General features: G+C 34.5%; 1 protein-coding gene across 1 annotated transcript in view; it reads right to left on the bottom strand.

Annotated features, from left to right (window-relative positions):
• Positions 1-25,922, bottom strand: part of LOC147911959 (dystrophin-like) — a 424,678-nt gene that overhangs the window by 5,720 nt on the left and 393,036 nt on the right. The window contains exons 14-16 of the mRNA XM_087426447.1: positions 15,576-15,677; positions 15,346-15,453; positions 7,218-7,397 (exon numbers count right to left, since the gene is read on the bottom strand). Of these exons, the coding sequence (XP_087282573.1) occupies positions 7,218-7,397; positions 15,346-15,453; positions 15,576-15,677 (390 nt within the window). The remainder of the gene's footprint in view (positions 1-7,217; positions 7,398-15,345; positions 15,454-15,575; positions 15,678-25,922) is intronic.

Here is a 25,922-nt window from a genome sequence, read left to right as displayed (position 1 = left end):
ATCTTTCAATTTCTATTTATTTTTTTGAGCTTTTAGTTTTTTAAGTTTATTTTATTTTTTTTATCTATTTTTTATTTTTTGTGTGTGTGTGTGTGAGGAAGATCAGCCCTGAGCTAACATCCATGCTAATCCTCCTCTTTTTGCTGAGGAAGACTGGCTCTGAGCTAACATCTACTGCCAATCCTCCTCCTTTTTTTCCCCAAAGTCCCAGTAGCTAGTTGTATGTCATAGTTGCACATCCTTCTAGTTGCTGTATGTGGGATGTGGCCTCAGCATGGCCAGACAAGTGGTGCGTCCGTGCGCGCCCGGGATTCGAACCCGGGCCGCCAGTAGCGGAGCGCGCAGTTAACCGCTAAGCCACGGGGCCGGCCCCTCTATTTAATTATTTTAAATATTCTTGCCTTTGTAAGTTAGAGATTTCTACTTCTTGCCTTGTGAGATATTCTACTATTTGAACATTTAAAGAAACTTACTAAAAGTGATTCAAGTTATAAAGAATTAGTTACCTAATTTATCTTTTTATTACTATTAAAATACTAATACTTGTAATAATAACTACCAATTATGGAGCTCTTTGAGTGTTCCAGGCATTATGCTAAGTTCTTTGCATTCATTATCTTATTTAAAATATTTAGAACAGTACCTGCAGTAAAGGCTTAATAAGTGGTAGCTGTCATTATTTCACAACGGCCCTAAGAGTAAGCACTATTATTATTCCCATTTTATAGATGAGAGGGAAAAATTTCAGGCAGATACAACTTGTAAGTGGCAGAACAGTGATATAAATCCAAGTCTGATTGTTCTTTCATCCAACTCTTAGTAGCTATGCTCACTTGCTTCTATACTTGCTCAGATTTCTGAATGGTGGTTTTCCTTTAAGCGGTGTAATTGGTAAGTATGAGCTTGTATACACACACATACATATATAAAGTTAGAAGAAGATTGAAAATATACACAATGGCATATGACATAATTTTTTCATGCCCTTTAGAACTTGATAAACCATAATTAAATCTTTGCAAAATCAGTCAAATTAAATACACCTGAATTTTTAAAAAATATAATCACATCGACATCTGTGAATCAAAATTTTTCATTGTCTTGTTTGTGTATACATACATTTAGAGTGATCACTGATTTTTAATGGGTATGAAGGGACTGTACTTCTACAGGTTAAAATATACTACATAATCATAGCAACAGCTTTAGCTCATAATTGGTAGCCAGGCTTAAAACTATCTCCACAGGCATGGTAGCACAAGACACAAACACTTGATGGTATAAGGATTTACAACTCTAAGCAACAGAAAGGAGTTATATGCTAGACTTCATGAGAAACCTGGGGTAAAAGATCACTGCTCACAAAGGAAGCTGGGTTATTAATCAAAAGGATATAAAATGCTCCATCTCACGAACGAGTGAAGAAGAATTACCATAGCTAAGTGTAGCATGCATAGAGTGCTAAAGTTCATGAAAGTGGCCTGGGAACTAAATTTTAATATTACTTACTGTCCTGTTTAGATACTGATAATAAGGCAACATAACTTCTTTTTTAATGCCAAATAGAGAATTTTTAAATTCAATTTATTTAAACTAAAAACAAAAACAAACAGTTCACCCATTTCTCCCACCCCCCACCCCTGGCAACCACTAATCTGTTCTTTGTATCTATAAGCTTGGATTTTTAAAAATTGGTTTTTTTAGATTCCACATATAAGAGAGATTATATGCTATTTGTCTTTCTCGGACATTTTACTTAGCATAATGCCCTTGGGGGTCCATCCATGTTGTTGCAAATTGCAAGATTTCATTCTTTTTTATGGCTGAATAATATTCCATTGTATATACATACCACAGTTTCTTTATCCAACCATCCATTGATGGACACTTATGCTGTTTCCCTATCTTGCTATTGTAAATAATGCTGTGATGAACATATATAACTTCTTGACTAGATACTGACATTGGAATCATGAGCAAAATTAAAATCAATATTCAAAAGATATCATAAAAGAAGTCATTCCCCTATTTGAAATAAAGTATTATATGATAATTAAGAAGGTCTATTCTGTACAACTCTGTTAAATTTTATGTATTTTGTTCCTCACTTCAAACTATCTTTGTACAAATTGTCAGAAAGAAGAGATGCATGTTGGCTTCAGAATACATATTGAACACAGAATTTAAGAAATTCTGTAAATTAACTGCATCTGCAACAATTCAAGAAGCAATGAAATTTATTTTTTCTGACCCACCTCACCTTCCTCTATATACCATATGACATGAAGTAATGAAGCACATTCTTTAACTAGGGATGCAAATTATCAAGTATATATTCAGGAAAAGAACTTGTATTTTTCTTTGTGTTGTTTAATTTATCGTCAGTAGATAATAGATTATCATATAGTTGCTGAGTATTTCATCTTCATGGCATTTTAATTACATACTCATTATGAGTGAAATGTAATCATTTCAGAAGTCAGTCTTTGAATAGGAAGAGAATTTTATTTTCGTTTTCATCTTCCAGCTGACTCTGAGATTAATATAGTGAAGACAGTTGGAATCTCTTCACTAATTACTCCAGAGTTTTATATAAAATTTCAAGCAAAGAGAAACATATCACAGACATTTATAACTGGAAGGACACTATAGAGATCTTCCTAGCCCAAACTTTTCATTTTATAAATAAGGAATGAGAGATTCCAACAGTTAACTCAGCTCTAGTCTCTTAAATTTTCAGTGCCTACAACATTTTATGTTGTTGTAGATAGTGAATTTACAACATAAAACCAATTGCACTATTATACAAGGCCCATTCCCAAGACACCTACTTCAGCTGGAGGTAACAAAAAGATACAGTTAATTTCCAAAGTTATTTGAGCTATAACTTCAAAATTTTCTAATAAAAACTTTAACCTAAGCAATTAACCAAAAAATGCTCTAAAATTCAAGATGGTTAGTCCATGAATTTAAATAAGATAGAAACCTACATAAGTGAGGGAATTTTATTTTAATTCTAGCCATTTAATTTTTTTTTAACTGGCAGCAGGCTAATTAGGCTTGGAGAGCTTTCAGGAACCAATGAAAAGGGTTGTCAACTGAAAGGCCTTAGAGTATTTTTAATTAAAATCATTGGCAAAAAGAAGAGAGGCAAACCAATTTAACTACATTTCATGTATCAATAGTTCTACAAAATAATGCTTTGACGATGGGTACAGTTAGAATGTGAATATAAAATATTTTATGGAGAGTAAAAACAGGATCTCTAAAAATGAGAATGAACTCAGAAAAGAAAGGCAAATGAAATTTTCATCTTAATACTTTTGCATCTCTCTATTTGCATTTCTGGTATTATGAAAACACTGACTTATTATCTTCAACCATGGTTTACAATACTTACATGTCTGGCAAGAGTTTTAAAACTCTCTGCAGGACATAAATGATATAGAATAGATATATACATAGACAATGATCATTTTCTCTATTTGGGCATCCATGAATATAGACATAGACATACATAGCATAAACATGTATTCTCATGTTCAAGGAAAGGGGAATTCTGAGTACATTCATTTTATCTTTAATATATTTGTGCTATAGTTCAGAACATTGCAAAAATGGTCATTAGGAATATAACAAAACATTCACGAAATAGGAATAAGATCTATGATCTTATATGAGTCACAGAATGTTCCTTATTCCTGACAAAGAAGATAGTTTACTTTGTTTAAAAAAACCACAAAACCACAGAACTTGTGGACTTATCTAGATAGATATATTCTTGCATCTAAACACCTTATGCCAAGTTTAATATGTTACCATAATAAATTATAAAGCATATGAATAATATACCCTTTCCACAGTATTTATTATTTCAGTTAAATGGGAGAAAATAATGTTTCAAGTCACTTAAATTATATATAAGTTTAAACTATTAGCTATAATGCGTTTTTGACCATCATATTTCCTAATTCTAATCAAGATTAATCAGGATCATGGCATTTAGAAAAAAATAACTGTGTAAATTTCAACAAGCATATTTATACAAAATTTGGAGGAAACATAGGGTCATTTGAGTATTTAAATAAGTCAATCCAGGATCTAGTCATTTGCTCTCTTTTCTCATTTTAAGCATCCACATGGCAAGGGTTGTTATTCTTTCTAACTTTTGGAAACAGAAAGTATTTCTATTTTGTTAGGCTGCTTTCTCATCAACTTAAGCATCCTCAGCTTGTGTCCAGGTATTATTCAAGCCAAACCTGACTTTGAAATGTAAGAGAGCAGCCCTCACAGTTGATTTTTTTTTTTGATGTTTTGATCTTTTGCCACGCTACTGTTTCTTAAGGTCAGAATCCCTCAAAGCTTTGACCTGAATAGCAGTCAAAATTTTGGGCACACAGTGTTCTTTATACGAGCACAATCAGATCCCTTGTCATCGCAGTCACAATTCCTATATCCTACTGGATTTTAACCATTACCAGAACTTTGCTTGTTCTTTATACCAATCATTTAAAAGGATTTTTAAAAGATTGAGTATATCATGGCATTAATGGGACTGATTTTTTTTCCCCACAAACATGCTGGAAAATACGTATACAAGTGAGCTTTGTTCTCTAAAGTCACAACTTTACCCTCAACATTCTTGGAATTCTTCTTATGTAATTTTGGTCAAGTTCAATCTCACATTCAAGAAAGAAAATCAATGGCTTTTTTTAGTTATAAGATACTATTTCTTTGTTCGCTCTCTCTATCTCCTTTTAATTTCTCTTTCCCTGGGTAGCTTCCTAAGAAGCTATCTTCCTAAGAGCCCCAACACCCTCAGCAATGATTTGGATTGGGCCTATGATAGCGCACTTTTGGGAAAAACCAATGAGCAAAAACTGAGACATGAGCTTAAGAAAGGCTCAAACTTAGTGTTCTAGCAAGCAACTCGCCTAATGTAACTCCATTTATCTGTTTCTTGTCTGGTATAGGAGTGTATAATTGTTTGAAAATAAAAATAAAAAGAAGTCATAGTGAACCACAACAAGCACTCCAGATTCACTAAATAATATGCCTTGCATATCAAGGCACCCTTTTTTTCTCAAAATGCTTTCATGTTTATGACTTTATTTTATCCTCATCACATCCCAGTGAGCAAGTAGAGCAGATGTATGTTGTAATGTATGTTGGACATCGTTTTATAAAGAACTATACAAACCAAAGCTAGTATTGTCTTACAGTTTTTGAAAAGTTCAAAAATAAGAGGTTAAGTAAGTTGCCTTAGGTGGTGGTCTCACAACTTTTAGGCCATTAAAAATAAGGCTTCTAAGTTTTTTTCTTACCAACTATCATAATCAAATCAGTAACATTTTGATGAGATGTACAACCTTCTTCAGAGAGTAGTCTCATTCCAAGAGAAGAAGCATATTTAAATACTGCATTGCTAGGCAAGTCTCCTTTCTCCCCATTTCAGTCAGCATTGTGGAAAAGTAGAATGTGGGAATTCGTACGTATGGCATTATCTTCCTTATTCAATGTTGTTTAAAAGTATGCTCAGCAGACTATATCAAAGACTGCACGCAGATGACTGGCCTACTGAAGGAGATTTTCAGAGCACAGAGTCTGGGACTATGCATTTTAATCGATTTCCCAGGTGATTATTACACAGACTCAAGTTTGAAAACAACTGCATATAATGCAAGTTGAAGGAGAACATGACCTATTGTTAAGTTACGTCTCCATAAACATATTCCTTTAAAGGGATGCATTTCAAAACAACTTTCTTTATAAAATAATGCCAATCCTTCTTAACATGGTAACTAATCATTTCCCAGAAGCAATAATCTACGGAATTAATGGGCACATACTGGAATGATATCGTTGTTGGTTTAAAAAGGATCCAATTTTCTAACGCCTCAGGTATTTATTACATAGATGCCAATGGTATTGCAAAGTAGCCATGGCCAGATCACATATAATAAAAGGAATCATGATCTGGTAGTAAAATCACTATTAGATCAAGTAACTGCTAAAAATATATTCAATAAAAAGATGAAATATTTACTATTGCTCAATGATTGCATCGGAAATGACTGCAATTTACACTCCTTCAAATTTTAAATTTAGATATGAATTTGATTCTAAAAGGAAGATTGAATTGTGATTGAAAATCATGTATGTTGGCTGATCATATTTTCTTAAATTGAAACAATACTTCTGGAAACAACACTTCAAACTTTATTTCTTCATCTTTCAACAAACATTTCCTAAGTGCTACTTAACAGATGTCAAGTCCCAAGAAAACAAATTCCTTGCACTGTCTCACAACAGAGGAGATATATGTCTAAAGCTATTGAATGTGGTCACTACTTTAACAGAGATGTGTGCATGGTACACTGAGCTACGAATTGTGACCAGTTAGTAAAAGTTAGTCTCTATAACGCAAAACAGTATGGCAGAATATGTTAAATACTATTATACATAATGTTAATATTTTGAATGACTACCCATGATTCCACCATCTAACAATATCAGATAATAAAAGTTTCTACTTTAAAAATACCCCCATTTTCTTTAAATTACCAAAACTTTTAAAATTCTTAACATAAAATCACATTATGACAATACAAGTGTAACTTAGATATTTTCCTAATCTACAGCCTGGAAGTGTTAGTGTACCTAAGCCACACCCGTAATTTTGTGAATCAACAGTCTGCAGCAGAAAGAAAGTCGAATGATTAGATCCTCACTTAGACTAACAGAAAGAGGTCTTTGGTAAAATCAAAGGACCTGGGCCTTAGCCCTGCTCCTATCACTATCTTTCTTTGGACAATTCACTTCTCCTCCCTAAGTTCCATTTTTCTCATATGTAAAACGTAGGGGTCAACTAATGGCCCTCATGGTTCTAGGAATCTATGATTTGGGGTTAGCTTGTGATGACAGAGTTCCCTAGCGTTTTCTCCAACTGCTCTAAGTTACTCAGATCCCCATTCCCATTGGACTGGAAGGGATTACACTCTAAGGCAGTAACTAGTTCAGTCAATTAGCACTCACTCCTCCACCTTTCCCGCATTCTCTAACATCAAGACAACCAAGACAGCCATGCTTTTACTCAACCGAATACTTGGCAAGGACTAATCCAGTGACATCCTTTATAGGGTTATAGTATTGCTCTCTTAATGCAGATTTCAAAAATCTCAAGGATAATTTATTGTGGGATATTTAGTATCACTAACCTGTGCTGAACTCTTTTCAAGTTTTTGGACTAAATTATCCCAGCGCTGGGCAAAGTTGTCCAGCCATGCTTCCATCTTTTGGGCTACTGATGTATTTTTCAGTGTTGAAAGAAGATCTTGGTTGAGTGAGCAGAGTTTATCCATGGTTTGCTTTTTCTTTTCTAGATCTGTTTTTAAAACCTGTTAAAACAAGGAAGAACACAGAATAAGCCTAAGTCACATTTTATAAAACACTATAGTGTAATTTGCTTTTGCATGTATTTTCTCACTTGTTCTGATAAGAAAGGATTATAATCATATCTGCAAAGGATCAAGAGTCCACAAAAATATGAGTAGAAAATTATAATCCAAATAATCTTCCCAAGAAGTTTCAAGGGAAAGAAATACAAGTCAGACGTAGAATAAACACCTAGTAGAGGCACTTAACAGCTACCTTAAATATTTGAAGAACTGCCAAGGAAAAAGGTAGTTTTGCTTGAAAAGGCAAAACAGAGATCAACATATGGAAATTACTTTAACATTTGGAGGTGGCCTGAAGTGGAAGACATGGCTCTTCAATGTTAGTGAATTTCCTCTTAACTCCTGATAGAACTGAAATGAAATTCTATGTGCCAGGAGTACTGAGGAGAAGATGGTGAACTGAGAAGATGAGCATGGCTAAGGGGCCTTCTCATTCTGAAATGCTGTGATTATTTGGATAAAGTTGCAACATTATTTATTTCCACAATTTTTACATTCTTTTCATTATTTGTACATAAAAACTTTGCTATGCAGTTTACTGACTTTTAAATTTTTTTAGCATCTGTTATTCAACTAACATTTGGCTATTTGAGTAATTATCTTCTAAAGCTAATGTTAAAGCCCATTAAGCAACAGAACTAAGTAATCGAGTATGACACAAACCTTTTGGAATCACTTTGCATGTTTTCTAAATACTTATGTGTTTTATGAAGTAATTTTTATACCATTCATATTTCCAAAGTTCCTGTGAGCTAGGAGGGTGTTACATGGCCTTTGGTTGATATGGAATGAATAAACAAAGTGGCTTCTGTGAAATCAGTAGATCAGGGCAGCTTATTCTTTCACTTTATCCATTAAGGTCACCCTATGCTTTGGGAAATCCATTTTCCAGTTCCCAAATAAGAGGAAAGAAAGGGAAAAATTATTTTACAGCCTCTGAACATCCCCTCTTTTTGGCAGTAGCAAGTAAAATGAACATAAACTAAACTGTGAGACCTGTCTTTCCAAAACAAATGCAAATTTATTTAAGAACAACTAACATTACATACAGCAAAGAAATTGTCATGAAACAGATGCACCAATTGCTCATAAACTGAAGTATCATCGACACAGAGAAATCAACATATCCCCCTGCAAAGGATACTTTATGTAGCTCATTTTGGCATGCCACCTGCATTGGTAGCTGTGAACTGCAGAATGCTCTGGTGTCTCCTTCAGTTAGTTCATCCTTTATTCAGAATCTGCTTCACCGGGTGTACTTTATATTGCAGTCTTACTGCATGCCATTTTTAGGCAATAAAAGTAAGTTTTGAAATTCATTTCTAATTTTTACTCAATAATTAATTTTTTCTCAGTTTGAAAGAATGCAATAGACCAAAATACGAGTTGAGATATATGAGTTAAATTCATATCAAAATAAAATTCTCAGTGTGGGAATTTAGTAATAGATAGGTTTTGTATATCGATTTTGTTTGTTTAATTCAAATGTTAGCTTTCCATTAAATTTAAGTGCATACTTGGACTAGTAGTAAAACAACAGTTTATGCTATACCTGCCTAGAGCTGGGACTCAAATTTGAATTTCGACCTAGATTCCTCCAATTCCCTTATGGTGTCTCATTTTCCTTTTTTTCTTTACTAACTTTTGGCATGCATCTATTTTGTTGTAACTCATCTCGAGTTCTTTTTGAAAAAAAGGCATGACAGAAATAAAGACATACATTTTAAAATATAAAGATGTAAATACAATCATCTTTGGCTTACTTTCTCAGAGCTTAAGGAACTATTTTAAATAGCCATATGTATAAGGCTAAGGGGTGTACCCATTATATAAGCTAAATATGTAATGATTTGGAAACATTTCAGAACCAGGGTCTGAGAGTTATGTTTGAAGAAGAAGACTGCATTGGAAATTTATGGATAACCTCATGTTACCTAAACAGGTTTCCTTAGACAATCAATAAAACTAACTGGATACCCAAAGAGATTCAGTGGCAAATGAAACTAAGCCTCCTGTGTTAACATTAAACCAAATGAAGAAGCATTTGGTGAGCATTACAAAAATAAAGGTGAAAGTTGCCATTAAAGGATACAATTAGGAAAATTGCACTCAAGGTAAAGTAAAAACAGCATTATGAAATTGTGGAATTATCGAATCAATATATTTTTACCTAAATCTATATGACAAAAACACTATACTGACCAAAGCTTCCATCCAGTAAATTCTAGATCTGTGTTTTCTAAAATGGGGATGGCAAATTAGTTGTTCTCCCCAATTTGTTTCCTCTTGTTTGCTCTCTCTCTCTCCCACTCCATAATCTCCTAGTTCCTAAAAGACTCTCCTACCATAACTAACAGAGGGAGAAGACAGGAAATCCATGGTGGTGCCAGAGACATTGAATCATAGCAATGAATTATCTTCTCTCATCTATCCTTGGATATCAATTCTTTTAAACTTAGATTTTATGTGTGCATATTAAATAACTATGATTTAATTGTTACTAATTGTTAGAGTATAAAAAGGATGTCTTTCTGCATATCAATAACTTATCATAGGTCTTTGAGTGCCAGAGAACCACAGAGCTCTAGAAAACTCAGGAGGCAAAAGGAAGCTCTAGAAAACTTGTACAAGGCAGAGGTAAGCTAGGATTTTAAACGAAGAAATATATTTTATTTTCAAAGAAGCCAGGCACCTGGACCTACCTCCAAGGTAAGCAGGAAGGTACAGTCAATAAATCAGATTGGGCCAGTAGTAGAAATGGGCAAGAGACAGATAAGCTGCTCAAGGAGACAGAGTAGACATGTTTTATCTGGTCAACATTAGAAGACGATTTGAAGTGAAGAGAGAATGACTACTTACAAAATGCCCAAGAAATCTTCACCCTATTCTCATCAGAAGTATGCTTCAGAGAGTAATGCCAAGACAATTTCTATTACACTGGCAGAGCTGAATTCTGTACCTATTTTATGTGTAGTTACTTATCTATATGTAAGAAATACTCCAATTCATTCTAATCACCTGTTGTATCTAGGTAGATTGATCCATTGTGAGTGTTCTCAACTCGAGGGAACATCAGAATGACCTGGAAGGCTTGTTAAAATAAAGATTGCTGGGTCCTACTCCCGGACTTTCTGAGTCAGTGGGGCTGGGACAGGACCTAAGAATTTGCATTTCTAACAAGTTCCAAGGTGATGCTGATGCTGCTGGTCCAGGGACCGCACTCTGAGAACCACTGATTCTACTTGGATGAATTCTTTGAGGGTGATCACAGGAGTTGAGGCAAAGTTAGCAAGTCCTAGTAAAACAGCACTGTGAACACGGACTTGCTGAGCCCCCATAAGCACTCCGTCCCTGCCATTTGATCCCGCAGCCAATTGAGAGTGTCCTCAATTCCGCAGTACTCCTGTAGCCCCTGCACACCATACTCTCTTAGATAACCATGCATCCCAGAGTTGTCCCTCCTTGGCAAACACCACCAGTCCTCACAGCAGCAGCACAGTTCCCCAGGAACACATTTCTTGTAGATTTGGGCCTTCCCATGATAGCTTACATGATTCTACAAGTCTTAGTATTTGTCTCATAAGGACCACAGTTTCTTTTCTTTTTATCCTTTTACACCAAATAAAAACTCAGTTTTGACCCGAAAAAAAAAAACAGTAGAGCTACATGATTTCAATAAAACCATAGATCTAGAAGAAATGAAATACTTGACTCCTCATCTCCCACCTCAAATGAAAAGTAGGAGAGAATCCCATGGGCTATTAGTGATAATATTTCAAAACAAATTACACTGATTGTAAATAAAAGAGAGTTTTAGCACACTGTTATCTATACCTAGGTATGTAGTAGGAACTGGTGACAGATGGTACCTGTTTTGGGTCTCAGATTGTGACATATTTTAATGAACATTAAATTCTTATTCACTGCCTGAGTCAGCAGGGGAATTTTACCTCAAATTCTAGACCAGCTGTCAGGTTTTGTTAATTGGCTTAAACTATCAAATGGTAATACTTATACAAAATGTATTTTCACTTTGTTCACAAGTAAGGTGACATAATTTGAATTTTAATCATATTGAAAAATTATTGAGACTTTTCTAAGAGAGCATTTTCATGGCCCTGAGGCTAGGAAAGTGTTTTACTCATAAAAATGTCAACATAGTGGCACATGAGTGTTCAAAATGACACTTCTCGATTGCAGTTATTTTTTGTCAAGGAATCAAATAACACGAGGTGTTTCGAAATAGCTTTAAGGCCCAGACATGAGTCTGGATGTCTTGGTGTTCATTTTAACTTGCTACTAATGTTCTATGATGCCTTACATGTGTCATGTGTTTTTTCCTGGGTCTCAGTTTCCTTTTCTGAAATAATCTTGTTTCTCTCCTTCTCTTCATGCCCAATGCTACTTAGTTCAGTTCTTCTAATTGGTCTCCTTACTACCAAAAGTCTTACTACCGAAGAGTATTCCAAAAATGATTGTTACCAAACTCTCAATGGCTCCTTATCAGCAGCAGAACAAAATTACAAATGTATCATAGCTATTTTTTCATTTTTTATACATATATAGATTACTTTTCTGAAATCTGTCTTTAGCAGTCACATCGCTCAAGAAAGTATATATTCTTTGAGGAATGACTTCTTATCAATAACAAGCTAGCTTATAATAACAAGTAATACATACAGGAACCTATTTCAAATTAAAAGCCTAAAGATTAGTAACTATGGAGCAAAAAAAATATGATACATATAAATATTTGGTAAAATGGTACAAATTTAACTGGGGAAATCTGTTTAAGATTAGCGTCAAATAAATGATGTAATTATTATGAAGTATAATACACAATATCAATACAGATATAAATAGATTCAATTTAGGTAACATTATGAAACGTTATTTACAATAGACCTTTGCTTTATGTTAGAGATGACATCAAGTTAGCATTTAATAGAATTGATCTATCAAAAATCAAAAAGAAGTCCTAATTGTGTAATTTTTATTTGAAAAATTAAGCTCACTATTAGATTGGCCTCTCCTTTATTGGAAAATAATAAAAGTCACAGGAGAAGAGAAGCTTTAGGGATCTTTTTCAATCCTGTAAGGTTCAACTCAAACTGAAATGTCTCAATGAAGACTTCCCTGATGTCCTTTTACTGCCAAAGTTCCCTCATTTCTCAAAACACACAGGCTCTTATAATCAACGCCATTTGGTTTGCTTTAATGTTTCTTCTTGTTTTCCAAAGCAGGGTATAAGCCCCTTATATGTCAGGATAATCATCTCTTATGTGTGGCATATTTCTCAGAGAATCAACTTAAGTCTATTACTTTAGAACTATACTGTTTAGAACTTTATGGAACATTCACACGTACTTCTTAGTGTTACTTTTTAATTTTAACTGAAGTCTTATTCCAGGTATGCTATATTTTTTTAAGAGTACAATTTTGTTTGAAAAAACAAAGTTGAAAATCTACCTGTATCTTATAGAATTAATGTTTGTATCCCTCCAAAATTCATATTTGAAGGCCTTATCCCCCAATGTGATAATATTAGGAGGTACGGCTTTTGGGAGGCAATTAGGTTTAGATGAGGTCATGAGACTAGAGCCCCCATGATGGGATTAGTGACCTTATAAGAAGAGGAAGAGATACCAGAGCTTCCTCTATCTCCACCATGTGAGGGTACAGCAAGAAGGTACTGTCCAGAAGCCTGGAAACAGGCCTCACCAAGAACCAAATCTGCCAGCACCTCAATCTTGTACTTCCCAGCTTCCAGAACAGTGAGAAATAAATGTCTGTTGTTTAAGCCACCCAGTCTATGGTATTTTGTTGTAGCAGCCTGAGCAGACTAAGACAGGAATTGGTACCAAGAAGTGGGGTGCTGCTGTAAAAAATACCTAAAAACGTAGAAACAGCTTTGGAATTGGGTAATAGCTAGAGGCTGGAAGAGTTTTGAGATACATGTTAGAAAAAGTCAAGATTTCCATGAAGGGATTGCCAAAACCAATTCTGGTGAGAGCTCAAAGAGAAGAGAGGAGGGCTGTAGAGAAAGCTTCCATCTTTTTAGAGAATATATACATAGTCATGAACAGAATGTTGGTAGAAATATGGACAGTGAAGGCCATTCTGATGAGGTCTCAGACAGAAATAAGGAAAATACTATTGGACAATGGAGATAAGACAATCTTTGCTATAAAGTGGCAAAGAACTTGACTGAATTGTGTTCATGTTCTAGAGTTTTGTGGAAGGGGCAACTTGTGGGTGATGAAATTAGATATTTAGCTAAGAAATTAGATCTCCTTAGGAGATATCTAAGCAAAGTGTTAAAGGAGTGCCATGGTTTCTCCTGACTGCTTCTGGTCAAATGCGAGAAGACAGAAATGAATTGAAGAAGGAATTGTTAAGCAAAAATGAACCAGAACTTATAGATTTGGAAAATTCTTAGCCTATCCATAGAGCAAACAATGAAAAAGCATATTCATAAGAGAACACTAAGGGTATGGCTCACAGACCAGTTGATAAGGAAATTAGTGTGAGTGTGAACCAGAGACCTAATCAGCCATCTCATCAGAAGCCAGGAATAAAGATGGGATTATACCAGCAGAAACTACCAGCTGGGACTAAAGGAAACAGAGAAAAATTGGACAGATTGAAGGAAGGCTGTGAACATGTGCTATTCCTCAAGAAAAGGAAAAAATGATGTAGATGGTTCAGAGATCATCAGGGCTGTTATTCCCACCACAGGCCCAGGGAACAGGACTAGTTCCTCCTGAGTGGGGAGGGGGGCAGGATATCCCATCCTGTGCATCAGGAGGAGGGCTATAACAGAGAGTCCTGAGGGTTGCTGCAGAGAGCCAAGTGGGCGGTGCCCTGTGGAGCTGAAGAGGCCAGGTGGCCATCTTTCAGAGCCCTGAGGATGATGTCTCCACTCCAGTGGTCCTGGAGGGCAGAGCACTGGTCTAAAGATTATTCTCTGAGCCTTATGATCTAATGGAATTTTCCTTGCTATGTTTTACACTTATTTGGGACATATCACCCCTTCTTTCTTTCTTATTTCTCCCTTTTGGAATGGGACCGTCTATCCTCTGCCTATCTTATCATTGTAGTTTGGAAGCACATAAATTGTCTGGGTTCACAGGTTCACAGCTGGAGTGGAATTCTGCCTCAGGATGAAATATACCTGGAGTCTTACTCATATCAGATTTAGATTGTGACGAGACTTTGGACTTTATACTGTAGAGTTGATGCTGGAACCAGTTAAGATTTTGGGGGCTGTTGGGATAGAATGAATGTATTTTGCATGTGAGAAAGACATGAATTTTGGGGTCTAGGGGTGTAACGTTATGGCCTGAATGTTTGTGTCCCCACAAAATCCATATGTTGAAACCCTATCCCCTCGTGGTGACGGTATTAAGAGGCGGGGCCTTTGGGAACTAATTAGGTTTAAATAAGGTCATGAAGGTGGAGCCCCCACAATAGGATTCATGCCCTTATAAGAAGAGGAAGAGACATTAGAGTTTCCTCTTTCCACCACGCGAGGATAAAGCAAGAAGGAGCAAGCGACAAGTCAAGAAGAGGGCCTCACCAAGAACTCAATCTGCTGGCACCTTGATCTTGGACTTCCCAGCCTCCAGAACTGTGAGAAATAAATGTCTTGTTTAAGCCACCCAGTCCATGGTATTTTGTGATAGCAGCCTGAGCTGACTAAGACACTATAGTTTTCCCTATTTTAATTAAGAAAAGTAACAATATGATATAATTGAATAGACTATGATCTAAGCAAGAATAATGAACATTTGGTTTAAGATTTGAAAGAATAGAAAGACCAAATAATGGTGTTAATATAAACTATTGGGTTTTTAAAAAATACCATTGAAAGCTAAAAAATACGTACGGCCAGTTTTTGAAGACTGGATAACATTTCACTTTGGTCCTTAAAGCCAGTTGTGTGAATCTTGCTCACTGCATCTTCTTTTTCTGAAAGCCATGTACTAAGAAGGCACTGAAAGAAATCAAATAATTCCAAAAACATAATTATTAAATTAGATCATCTTATTTTTTTCATTTATCCATTTAACATCTCTCCATATCTTTCACTGATACAGTTTCTCCTACATGACTCACCTGTTCTTCAGTAAAACGTTGCCATTTTAGAAGGATGTCTTGTAAAAGAACCCAGCGATCTTCTGTCCACCTACAGATGTTTGCCCACCGATCTCCCAGTACCTGGGGAAGAGACAACCCACCACAACATCAACAAACAATTAATTACTAACTGAATTTAATCAAAAATGGCATGAATGATTTGTGAAAGTATCTAATTTTGAGTCTCCTATATATATCAGGAGTTGCAAAGGCCACCCTTCCTGCTTCTGCTTATAATTAGATAAGCATTGCGCCTTTCATTTGTCTTTAGATCATTTCACTCACTCTTTAGCCTTACATTGAAAAGCAAAGATACGTACAAGAAGTCTAAAGCAGTTATCATACCACTATTTGAAATGCCTCCACAGTAAATGTAAGTTAACAAAGACCTAAACATAGAATTAAAGAGAATTTTGCATTGATAATATGTAAAATATGTTTCTTTCTTAGGTCAGAAAAAAACTCCCCCAAGAATAAAAGTTTGACTACTAAGTAGAATGCCTAAAAATACTCTCATTTGAAGCAATCCTGTATGATTAGAATTGCTTAATGTCCTGTTTGTAAAAGAAAAGTTTTAATGACTTAAATTATATCCCTATGTGGATTTTAAAAATTATCTGGATTATTATTACAAAGTATTTAAATTCACTATATCTCTAAACAATTCTAGTGAGAAAATTATAACATTCTCTGAGTAATAGCTGTCATATCTTTAGCATGTCTCTAATGTGTATGTGCATATACTATTTTAATACGTAACATAAGCCAAGTACCAATGGTTTTTGGGTGAAAAAATAAGTGTTGTGATAATATCTGTGCAAAGGGATTATTTTAACACAAAAAATGTATCATTTCAACTCCATTAGGATGCATTTCAGACCCGAAAATTTCAACTTTTTTGACTTTATCATAGATAAGAGAATTATTTGCCCATAGCTATTGGAGCTTTAAAAATAGAAGTATTTCATGCAGTATTTTTATTTCTGTCTGGCTTATTTCATTTAACATCATACCCTCAAGGTGCATCCATGTTGTTGCAAATGGGAGGATTTTGTCTTTTTTTACAGGCATTTTTCCAAAGAAGATATACAGATGGCCAACAGACACATGAAATGATGTTCAACATCACTAATTATTAGGGAAATGCAAACCAAAACAACAATGAGATACCACCTTACACCAGTCAAAATGGCTACAATTAGCAAGACAAAAAATAAAAAATGTTACAGAGGATGTGGAGAAAAGGGAACCCTCATACACTGCTGGTGGGAATGCAAACTGGTGCAGCCACTATGGAAAAGAGAATGGAGATTTCTCAAAAAATTAAAAATAGAAATACCATATGATCCAGCTATCCTACTACTGGGCATTTATCCAAAGAACTTGAAATCAATGATCCAAAGAGATTCATGCACCCCTATGTTCATCGCAGCATTATTCACAATAGCGAAGATATGGAAGCAACCCAAGCGCCCATCAACTGATGACTGGATAAAGAAGATGTGGTATATGTATGCAATGGAATACTTCACTCATATGTGGAAGATAACAAATACATGGATAAAGAGAACAGATTAGTGGTTACTAGAGGGGAAGTGGAGTGGGAGGTGGGTGAAAGGGGCAAAGGGACACGTCTGTACGGTGACAGACGATAATTAGACTACTTGCGGTGACCATGATGAAGTCTACACAGAAATTGATAAACAATAATGTACACCTGAAATTACACAATGTTATAGACTATTATGATCTCAATAAAGGTACTGGAAAAATTTAAAAAAAAAAAGTTCTCATCACAAGAAAAAAAATAGACATATCTCAAAATACGGACATGTTTTATTTTTGTGTAGAATTAAAGCTAGAAAAAAATGTTTGTAACTCATATTTTTTACAAATATATTTCGTATCTAAGACAAGCCTCGTCGCAATTTCTACCTTACTTGATGCTACATGTTTGGACTGATGCACTTAGAAGATATTAACAAATGACTCAAATAATACATATGTAATTAGCATCATGAAAAAATCCACCTGTCCCTAGGGGGCTCAGAGACTCACTTATTTTTTAAAAAATTTGTTTAATCTACCATCTTTTCAAAAAGGGAGTCCCATGCATGGATAAGGAGAAGGCAATAAATATTTTACTACAGTATTAAAATGATCACTTTCTCATATGCAGCTCAGTCACAAGTGAGTTTTCAGATTTTCTTCAGAAATGTCAATAAAAACGTTATTCCTTTTAGCATAATGTAACTGATTTTCCTATTTTTTATAGTTTCACTCTATACTCCTTTTGAATTACGTTAGTTTATGACAGGAGCCATAGTGATGGAAGATACCCAGAGGAAATGTGCTAACATAAATCAATGAATTCAACGCTATTAGCCGTTTAATTATTACAACTAAGTGCTTGGGATTTTTTTTTCTAAAAAATATTAGAAGTTCTCTTAGTGAACTTCCTAGTGACCGTGTCAGTATGCATCAGGTAAAATGGCATGAAATATATCTGTTAATGGATTAGTTGTCAAAAAATTAGCTTCAAAGAGAGAAAATCTTACCCCTTATCCATAAACTACACCATCTGCCTGATTTGAGGATGTAATATAAAAGGTCAAATTGTGGGATGTTTATTGCAGCCCTTCAACCCCAGTGGAGATGGGAGTCAAGGGGGAAAGGGATAAATTCAAACTACAGCATCATGTTCATAAATGCAAGAAAATGAACTGAGACTTGTAAAAAGATATAGCACCTTTTCTCTAGTGCTACAAGACACGCAAAAGTAGTGCCCACTGAAGTAGCATCTTAGGTTTGTAATCTCACACATGAATATTCACAAGTTATTAGTTTTAGTAGAACATTCTAGAAAACAAATCCAAATAAAGACCTCCACATACTAGATTGCTTAAGATTATTAAATTTAGAGAAATTCCAAAATATATTTATGCAATACAAATTATAGGGTAGTTCTTTTCACTATATGAATGAGTCACAAAAAACTGATAATAAATATTCTTTTAGGTACAGAGTCAACCTAGTTAAGACAACTATTTTAAGAATGTTATTAAAAGTATCCTTTGTATCCAAATAATGATAATAGATAATTTTGATAATTCATTAAGCAGGTTTATAATGCAGCCGATATTTAATTTTACTTACAGTTATTGGTAGTCTCCAATTCATTCATTCATTAACCACAGATTTATTTAAACAACAAATATTTATTGAACACATACTATGTAACAAAAATAAACAGAATACAGATGGTATGGGCTGAATTGTGTCTTCCTAAAATTCATATATTGAAGCCCTATCCCCCCTACTCCAGAGGGTGACTGAATTAAGAGATAGGGCCTTTAAAGAAAGGAACTTTAAGTTAAAATGAAGCTATCAGGGTGGGCTCTAATCTAATCTGACGTGTGTCCTTGTAAGAAGAGGCAACTTGGACACACAGAAAGACATCAGGGATGTGTGGGCACAGAAAGAGACCATGTGAGGACACAGTGAGAAGGTGGCCATCTGCAAGCCAAAGACAGAGGCCTCAGAAGAAACCAAACCCGCTGACACCTTGATCTTGGACTTCAAGCCTCCAGAACTGTTAGACAATAAATTTCTGTTGTTTAAGCCCCCAAGTCTTTGGTATTTTCTTATGGCAGCTCTAACAAACTAATACAAAAGACATATTGTGAGAGGCTGATCCCATGGCATTACAAAATCTCTCACAAAACTAAAGTTGTTAAAAGTAAAGATGTACTTATTAAAGTGGGAAAATTTTAGAGAATACATTTCTATTACTAGAGTAAAATTAATTAAAATTGTTCAAATACAGTAGATTTTTAGTAATTTATTGTGACTCAACTTCTCAAATACAAATACATTATCATTTTGTGATTTTATGTTTTTTATGTAGGGAAGATAAAAATGTCTAGAGCCAAATAACTTGGATTCAAGTCTTAGATTGGTCTATTGCTTGGATTGCCAACATGTACATGTCTTTTCGAATTATAAAATCATTTTAAATACATAATTTTATTATAAAATTCTGGAAATTCTTTGAGGGATTGGTATTATTATCCACAACCCCTCCCCCCATGAAATCAAGTGATTTTTTTCAGGAAATTTTATGGCTAAATTATTTAATCTCTCTCAAAGAAAATAATCATACCAATCCCTAAAAGAATTGATACAAATATTAAACAAGATTATGTATTGGGAAGCAGTTTTAATTTGAACCGAGTTATAAAACTATTGGTAGTTATTTACATTTCATTTGATCACGGTATTCATATCAAATCTTCTAAGAACTACCAAGGGTCATCTATTTTACTCTAGTTCCTCTAGAAAGGTACTTATTAAATCTTCACAAATAGATGTTTAGACTTCAAGTATATTCTTCTTTAAAGATTTCCAACACAAGAGAGCATACACATACTTTTGTAACATATTCCACTGCTTAAACCTATCTTGCTTTCAGAAAACTCTCACTGAACTGAATCTAAGTCACTTCTGTTACAATGCAGGCATGGTGCTTTTTACTGATCTCAGTAAAATTAGATAAGTGAATTAGAAATTGCTTGCTTGTATGCTCTACATGTCTGCCCACAGGTAGATTTTTGCAATGCTATATGCATAAGCATAAACAGATATACATAGTGCTTGATTTTATGGATTTGACTGTTTATTGCTTAGACATATTGGCCCTAATTTTAATTAAAAAGGATGGAGCTAAGCAACTGAAAGATTATCAGTCAGCTGTATAATTGCTCAAAGATGCTGGTTCCTATCATTGCCCGAAGTGATGGAACCAAATCGGTAGACAAGTATAAGGGATTGGATCAAATGGGATTGATAGGAAGCTAAATAATTTTTTTAAAGAATCACTGTATTAGGATTAGAAACCTCTTCTCCAGAGAAAATAAATCAGTGTTTCTCTGAGTTTCCATTTAAATATATAAATCCCTGAGTTTTTAGAAATAAGGCATATTTTTGTAAATCTAGGTAAACATTACACACCCAAATGAAAAATGAATTATAACATCTCATAAAGTGATAAGGAGAAATTAATTTTTATTTACATCCTCATTTTGTCTCAGCAGTAAGAGAAGCAAAGGTCAGTTCACTGACTCGAACACATTTTCATGGGCTAAATCACAACTCCATTATCATCTATGCACAGATCCGCAATGGGGAGGATTTTTCCCTCCCATTTAATTCACGTCTCATATTGTTATACATGCCAAGGACATTTCTCATCTGAGTTCCTTTGTTTGGTTGAGTTGGTTTTTCAAAGCAAAAGTGAAAAATGGCTATCAAAAGAACATTCGGATAAAGGCAACTGAAAAAATTTGATAAGCCTGGGAGGTAAAACTTAAGTACCTTGACCCTCAAATTTATTGACGCCAGTGATAGAATGTGAGAGCTAAACTGTACCCAGAAAGACTGGCATTAAGAGATAAAGTGTTCCTAGGAATATGTCCACTAAGAAAGAAACAATTATGTGCCATGGACCGCATGATGCAGCAGCAACTGGGGTTTATAAGAGAAGGAGGCAGCAAGCAGCCCATCTTATTTTATTACAGTTTAAGACCCTGGAATATACTCCCCAGCTAAATGAATTTTATGTGTAATGAGCTTTCCAAAAAATAACTTATTTTTTTTATTTTTCCTTCTTACTTCAAATAACTGTGCAGTTAAAAAGGATAAGCAACTTGATCTTACTGATGGTGAAATGGAAATAACATCAAATAACTTGTGGAAAGAAATAAAATAACACCCATTATGAGGCTAGAAATGGGGCAGAGTACTACTGACTAATGTTTAGCGAAGTCTATGATTCTCTTCTCAATTTTACATGATTTTACAAACTGTTAACTGAAGCAGCATACTATAAAATGCATGCCTTATATCTTCACTGTCTAACATATGGTTCAGGGTGGAAAAACATATTCTGATGTATTAGGAAACACTTATTGGAGGTTTCTCTGAAAATATCATTCTTACTTCTGTTTAAATGATCCTGTAATAACTCCTGACTGAACTCAAGGAATTACTGATTGTTTCATTTCTTAAAGTGTAGTTTACAGATGTGGAAACTGACACTCAGATGGGTTAACTAACTTGTCTAAAGCCAGATAGGCCACAGGATCGAGTATCTGGGATTTGACCTCAGATCCATCTGGTTACAAGCCATGCTTTCACGATGCATTCACTCAGTAGAGCATTCAACATAAAAAATATGCCTTGTAATTTATGTTATATAACCTAGAGTGAGATGGACAGATGCTTAATCGTCTTTTGAGTCTTTTAATATTTAATTTTAGCTGAAGTTTGACCAGATTTAACTAAACATATTATCTAAGCCACTTGAAAAGGATCTGAAGCCTAATGTTATAATTTGATCTAAAACACTTTTGATATTATAGCTCCTTAGTTGTTTAAAATATGTTAAAAAATCAGAAAATACTTACACTTCCAGATCAAAAACATGTGCTCTTTGCAAGGACTTATTTTTAAAAGGTAACTATGACTGTCTGATTCATTAATGAAACTCTGCCTTGGTGGTTATGCTTAAAATGTAATGAGATTTTAACTTGAAGCATGTTCTTCTGCGTCATTACAGTCAGTTCCATATATTATTTATTTTTATGAGTTTACAAAGTGCTAATGAATAAATCTGGAAAGGCCTTGTTGTTGTTGCTGCTGTTATTATTTGCAGGCTATTATTTAATGTTCTGTGGCAGCTTAATAAACTCTGTACTCTCCAGCTCCCACCAGTCTATTCAATTGGGATACCGAAAATAAAGAGCAGGCATCCTAGGGAGCATTCCAGCACAACAGCATTGTTTCCAGCCTTCATCACATTCCCGGGCACTCCTCGGTAACTTGAGGTTTTACTGTCCTTATTGTTTTATGTCTCACAGTCTCTGAACTTCTTGAGGGGGGCTCCTTACCTTTGTGCTTACTGTCTTGTGGAGTAATACATGCATTTCACATAGTATATGAATGTCTCAAAGCTGAATACCAGCAACGCAGTTATAAATATAGGGCTTTTCTCCCAAGTCTTGTCTTTGAACCTTTTCTTCTCTTTCTTCTTCATTAAATACCTTTCTACCAGTAACAATAGAATTATTTATGGTAAATTTGATGACCCTTAGGAGGTGAGAGAAACATATGAAGTCTTGTCCTCTCTACCTCAAATTCTAGATCTTTAATAGTTACAAAGGGCATTAGCCATATAGCAGAATCTCAGAATCTGCTAACCTGCTACTCATCACTAGGCTTCATGTACAGATTCCCTGAATTCTCGTCCCAGCTCTACTGTTGCGCATCTTGGTAACAGCCATCAGCAAACTCTTTATCTTGCTATAATTTAGTTTTCCCACTAGTGAAATGGAGATAACAATACCTGCCCTGGTACCCTCCTAGCCAGGTCACTGCTAAGGTCAGATAGGTCAACAAATGTGAAAACGCTCGGAAAACTGTGATGAATTATTGAGATGCTTGTGATTGGTAAGGATTTAGAGTTTAGTTGATAGAAAATCAGCTTTTGTTGTCAAATGTGATAAATTTAGAGCATAATAGAATTTTAATACAAAATACAGTGAAACATTTCAGCATGACACTAAAATTACTAGGTTTTTGTATTTTACCTATAGTCTATTAAGGCTTATGTTTTGTACATGAGTTGAAAATCTTTTACTTTCACATTTTTAAACCAGAAGCATGCTCCATCATGTGTCTTACTTGTAATTAAGTGATTGGAAAACAAATATCCCTCTATGCTTCATTCTAACTCTTGGTATTGGAATAGTCCATCTATAAGAAATCACAAATTCTAATGTGTATACATAATAAAATGCACAAAATAATCTACGTGTAAGAGGACGGGGCGTGAAGGGGCTGTAGTGAAATGGAGAGCCTATGCTAAAGGGGGCAGAGCTATTTGATTCCCACGGAGGTTAATATGCAGGAAAACAGGCCAAGGATCATCCAAACACTCACTTTTTCCAGAGAGGCTAGAAATGCATAATTTTATATCATATTTCCTGAATGTTAAATGCTGATAACTAATAAAAATAGTTTTAAATAGATGTGGGACAAATAGAGCTTTATATGAATATATTTATAATTTTAGATGCAACAGACACATTCCTAGAAAGACACAAACTACTCAAACTGACAAAATATGGAAAATCTGGAAAATGGAGATCAAAAATATCAAAAAATGTAAATCAAAAATTGAAAGTCTTACATGTATTAAATATATTGAATCTTTCATTTAAAACTTTCCCATAAAGAAAATTCCAGGCACAAATGGCAAGTTCCCAAGCCTGCATAATCAAGTACTTAAACCTAGCAAGCATATTACAAGAAAGGAAAATAACAGGCCAATCTCTTTCATGGACACAATGGGAAAACTCTAAATCAAATGTTAGCAAATGTTAGCAAAGAAAATCAAGCAATAAATAAAAAGGATTTACGTATCATTCATGTTTCGTTTATCTCAGGAATGTAAGTCTATTTTAACATTAGAAAATGAAGCAATGTGATTTGACGTATTAACAGAATAAAGGAGAAGACTAACGTGATTATCTTAAGTCATCCTGAAAAAATGTTTGATAAAATTCAGCACCCAATAATAATAAAACTTCTTAGCACACTAGGAATAAAAGGCATCTACAAGAAACCTACAGAAAATATCATACTTTATGATGATTTCTAAAAAGCCTCAGCTCTGAGACGTAAGAAACGGATATCAACAATGATCTCCTTGTACTAGAGTATACAGCACAATACGGCAAGAAAAATTAATAAAATTAATAACAATTGGAAAGGAAGAAGTAAATCTGTCATTACTCACAAACAACCTGTAAATGTACATCGGAGTGATGCTACAGATAAACTATTCAAATTAATAAGTAAATTTATCATGGTCTCTGGATACAAAGCCAAGGAACAAACATCAGTTGTATTTCTCCAAATTAGCAACAGACAAATAGAAAATGAAATTTTAAAAAGATACCATTTATAACAGCAAAAATATCAAAAACCTAGTAACAAATCTCATAAAACCTTTAAGACCCACTATCTTGAAAACCATAAAACATCATTGAGAGAAAATAAAGACCAAAATAATAAATGGAAGGCTATTTCGTACTCATGAATTGAAATACTTTATTAATAAAGCTATTAATTCATCACAAAGTGATCTATATATTCAATGAAATCCAATTAAAACCATAGCAGGGTTTTTTTCTTGGGGGGGGGAAGGTTGACAAGCTGATTATAAAATTTATATGGAAATGCAAAATGAACAAAAATAGCCAAGATAACCTTTAAAAAGGAGAAAACAAACATGAAGGGCTTATACTGGCCAAGATAGATTCAGTATTCCCCTTAGCTTGACTGAACTTTAGACCACAGGCCACTGACCCCCCTTTTCTTAGAGTACTTACTTTAGAAACTTTCAATTGTAAATTTTTTCTCTGCCCCTTTGAGATGTAGAAATTCTACAACCCAAGAATGTCTTTCTCAAGGATCTGGAAGCCATCCCTTTGAAATGTAATTATCCAGAAACATAGTACCCCTGTCTCCCAGTCTCTGTGGGAGAGTAGGAGCCTAACTCTAATAATGGACAATTAGCAAACACAGATGGCACAATCACATTGATCATCCAACCCCATAAAGTCCGCCAGTGCTTTTACACTAGCTCATCCCAGCACTAACAAACTCTCCCACCTTTTGTTCGGTGGAACTGAGTTCAGTCTCTCCTCTATTGCAATAGTCTTGATCCTTAATTGCAATAGTTTTGAAGAAATTCTTCCTTGCCGGTTTAACTATCTGGTACAATCTTTCTTTTACAATACCACCAGATACACAATTTACCATAAAGCTATAATAATTAAAACAATGTGGTATTGGCATAAATACAGGTAAATGTACAAACAAAACTTATTAGAATCCAAAAAGTGACCCATTCATGTATATGCATTTGCTTAAAGATGACATTGTAGAACACTGGAGAAAGAATGGTCTTTGCAATACACCATGCTATTTCAATTGCATCCAAATAGGAAAAAAAAAAAATGAACATTCATCCTTTCCTCACACCAGAAATACTAGATGGATTGTAATATGAAAAGTAAAGCAATCAAGTCCCTATATGGCAAGACAAGAGAATGTTTTCTGTGTCTTAGAGTAGGAAATTTTATTTTTAAACTCAGGACAAAAATACACTAACCATAAAAGAAAATATTTAAGTGGAGTATATTGAATTTAAAATTTCTGTTTGTTAAAATAGATATCATTAAGGAGTAAAAAGGCAAGGTA

This window comes from Ceratotherium simum, chromosome X (assembly GCF_057802395.1).
Source record: "Ceratotherium simum simum isolate JZ-2026a chromosome X, ASM5780239v1, whole genome shotgun sequence".
Lineage (NCBI taxonomy): Eukaryota > Metazoa > Chordata > Mammalia > Perissodactyla > Rhinocerotidae > Ceratotherium > Ceratotherium simum.
This window is presented reverse-complemented; position numbering and strand designations above follow the sequence as displayed.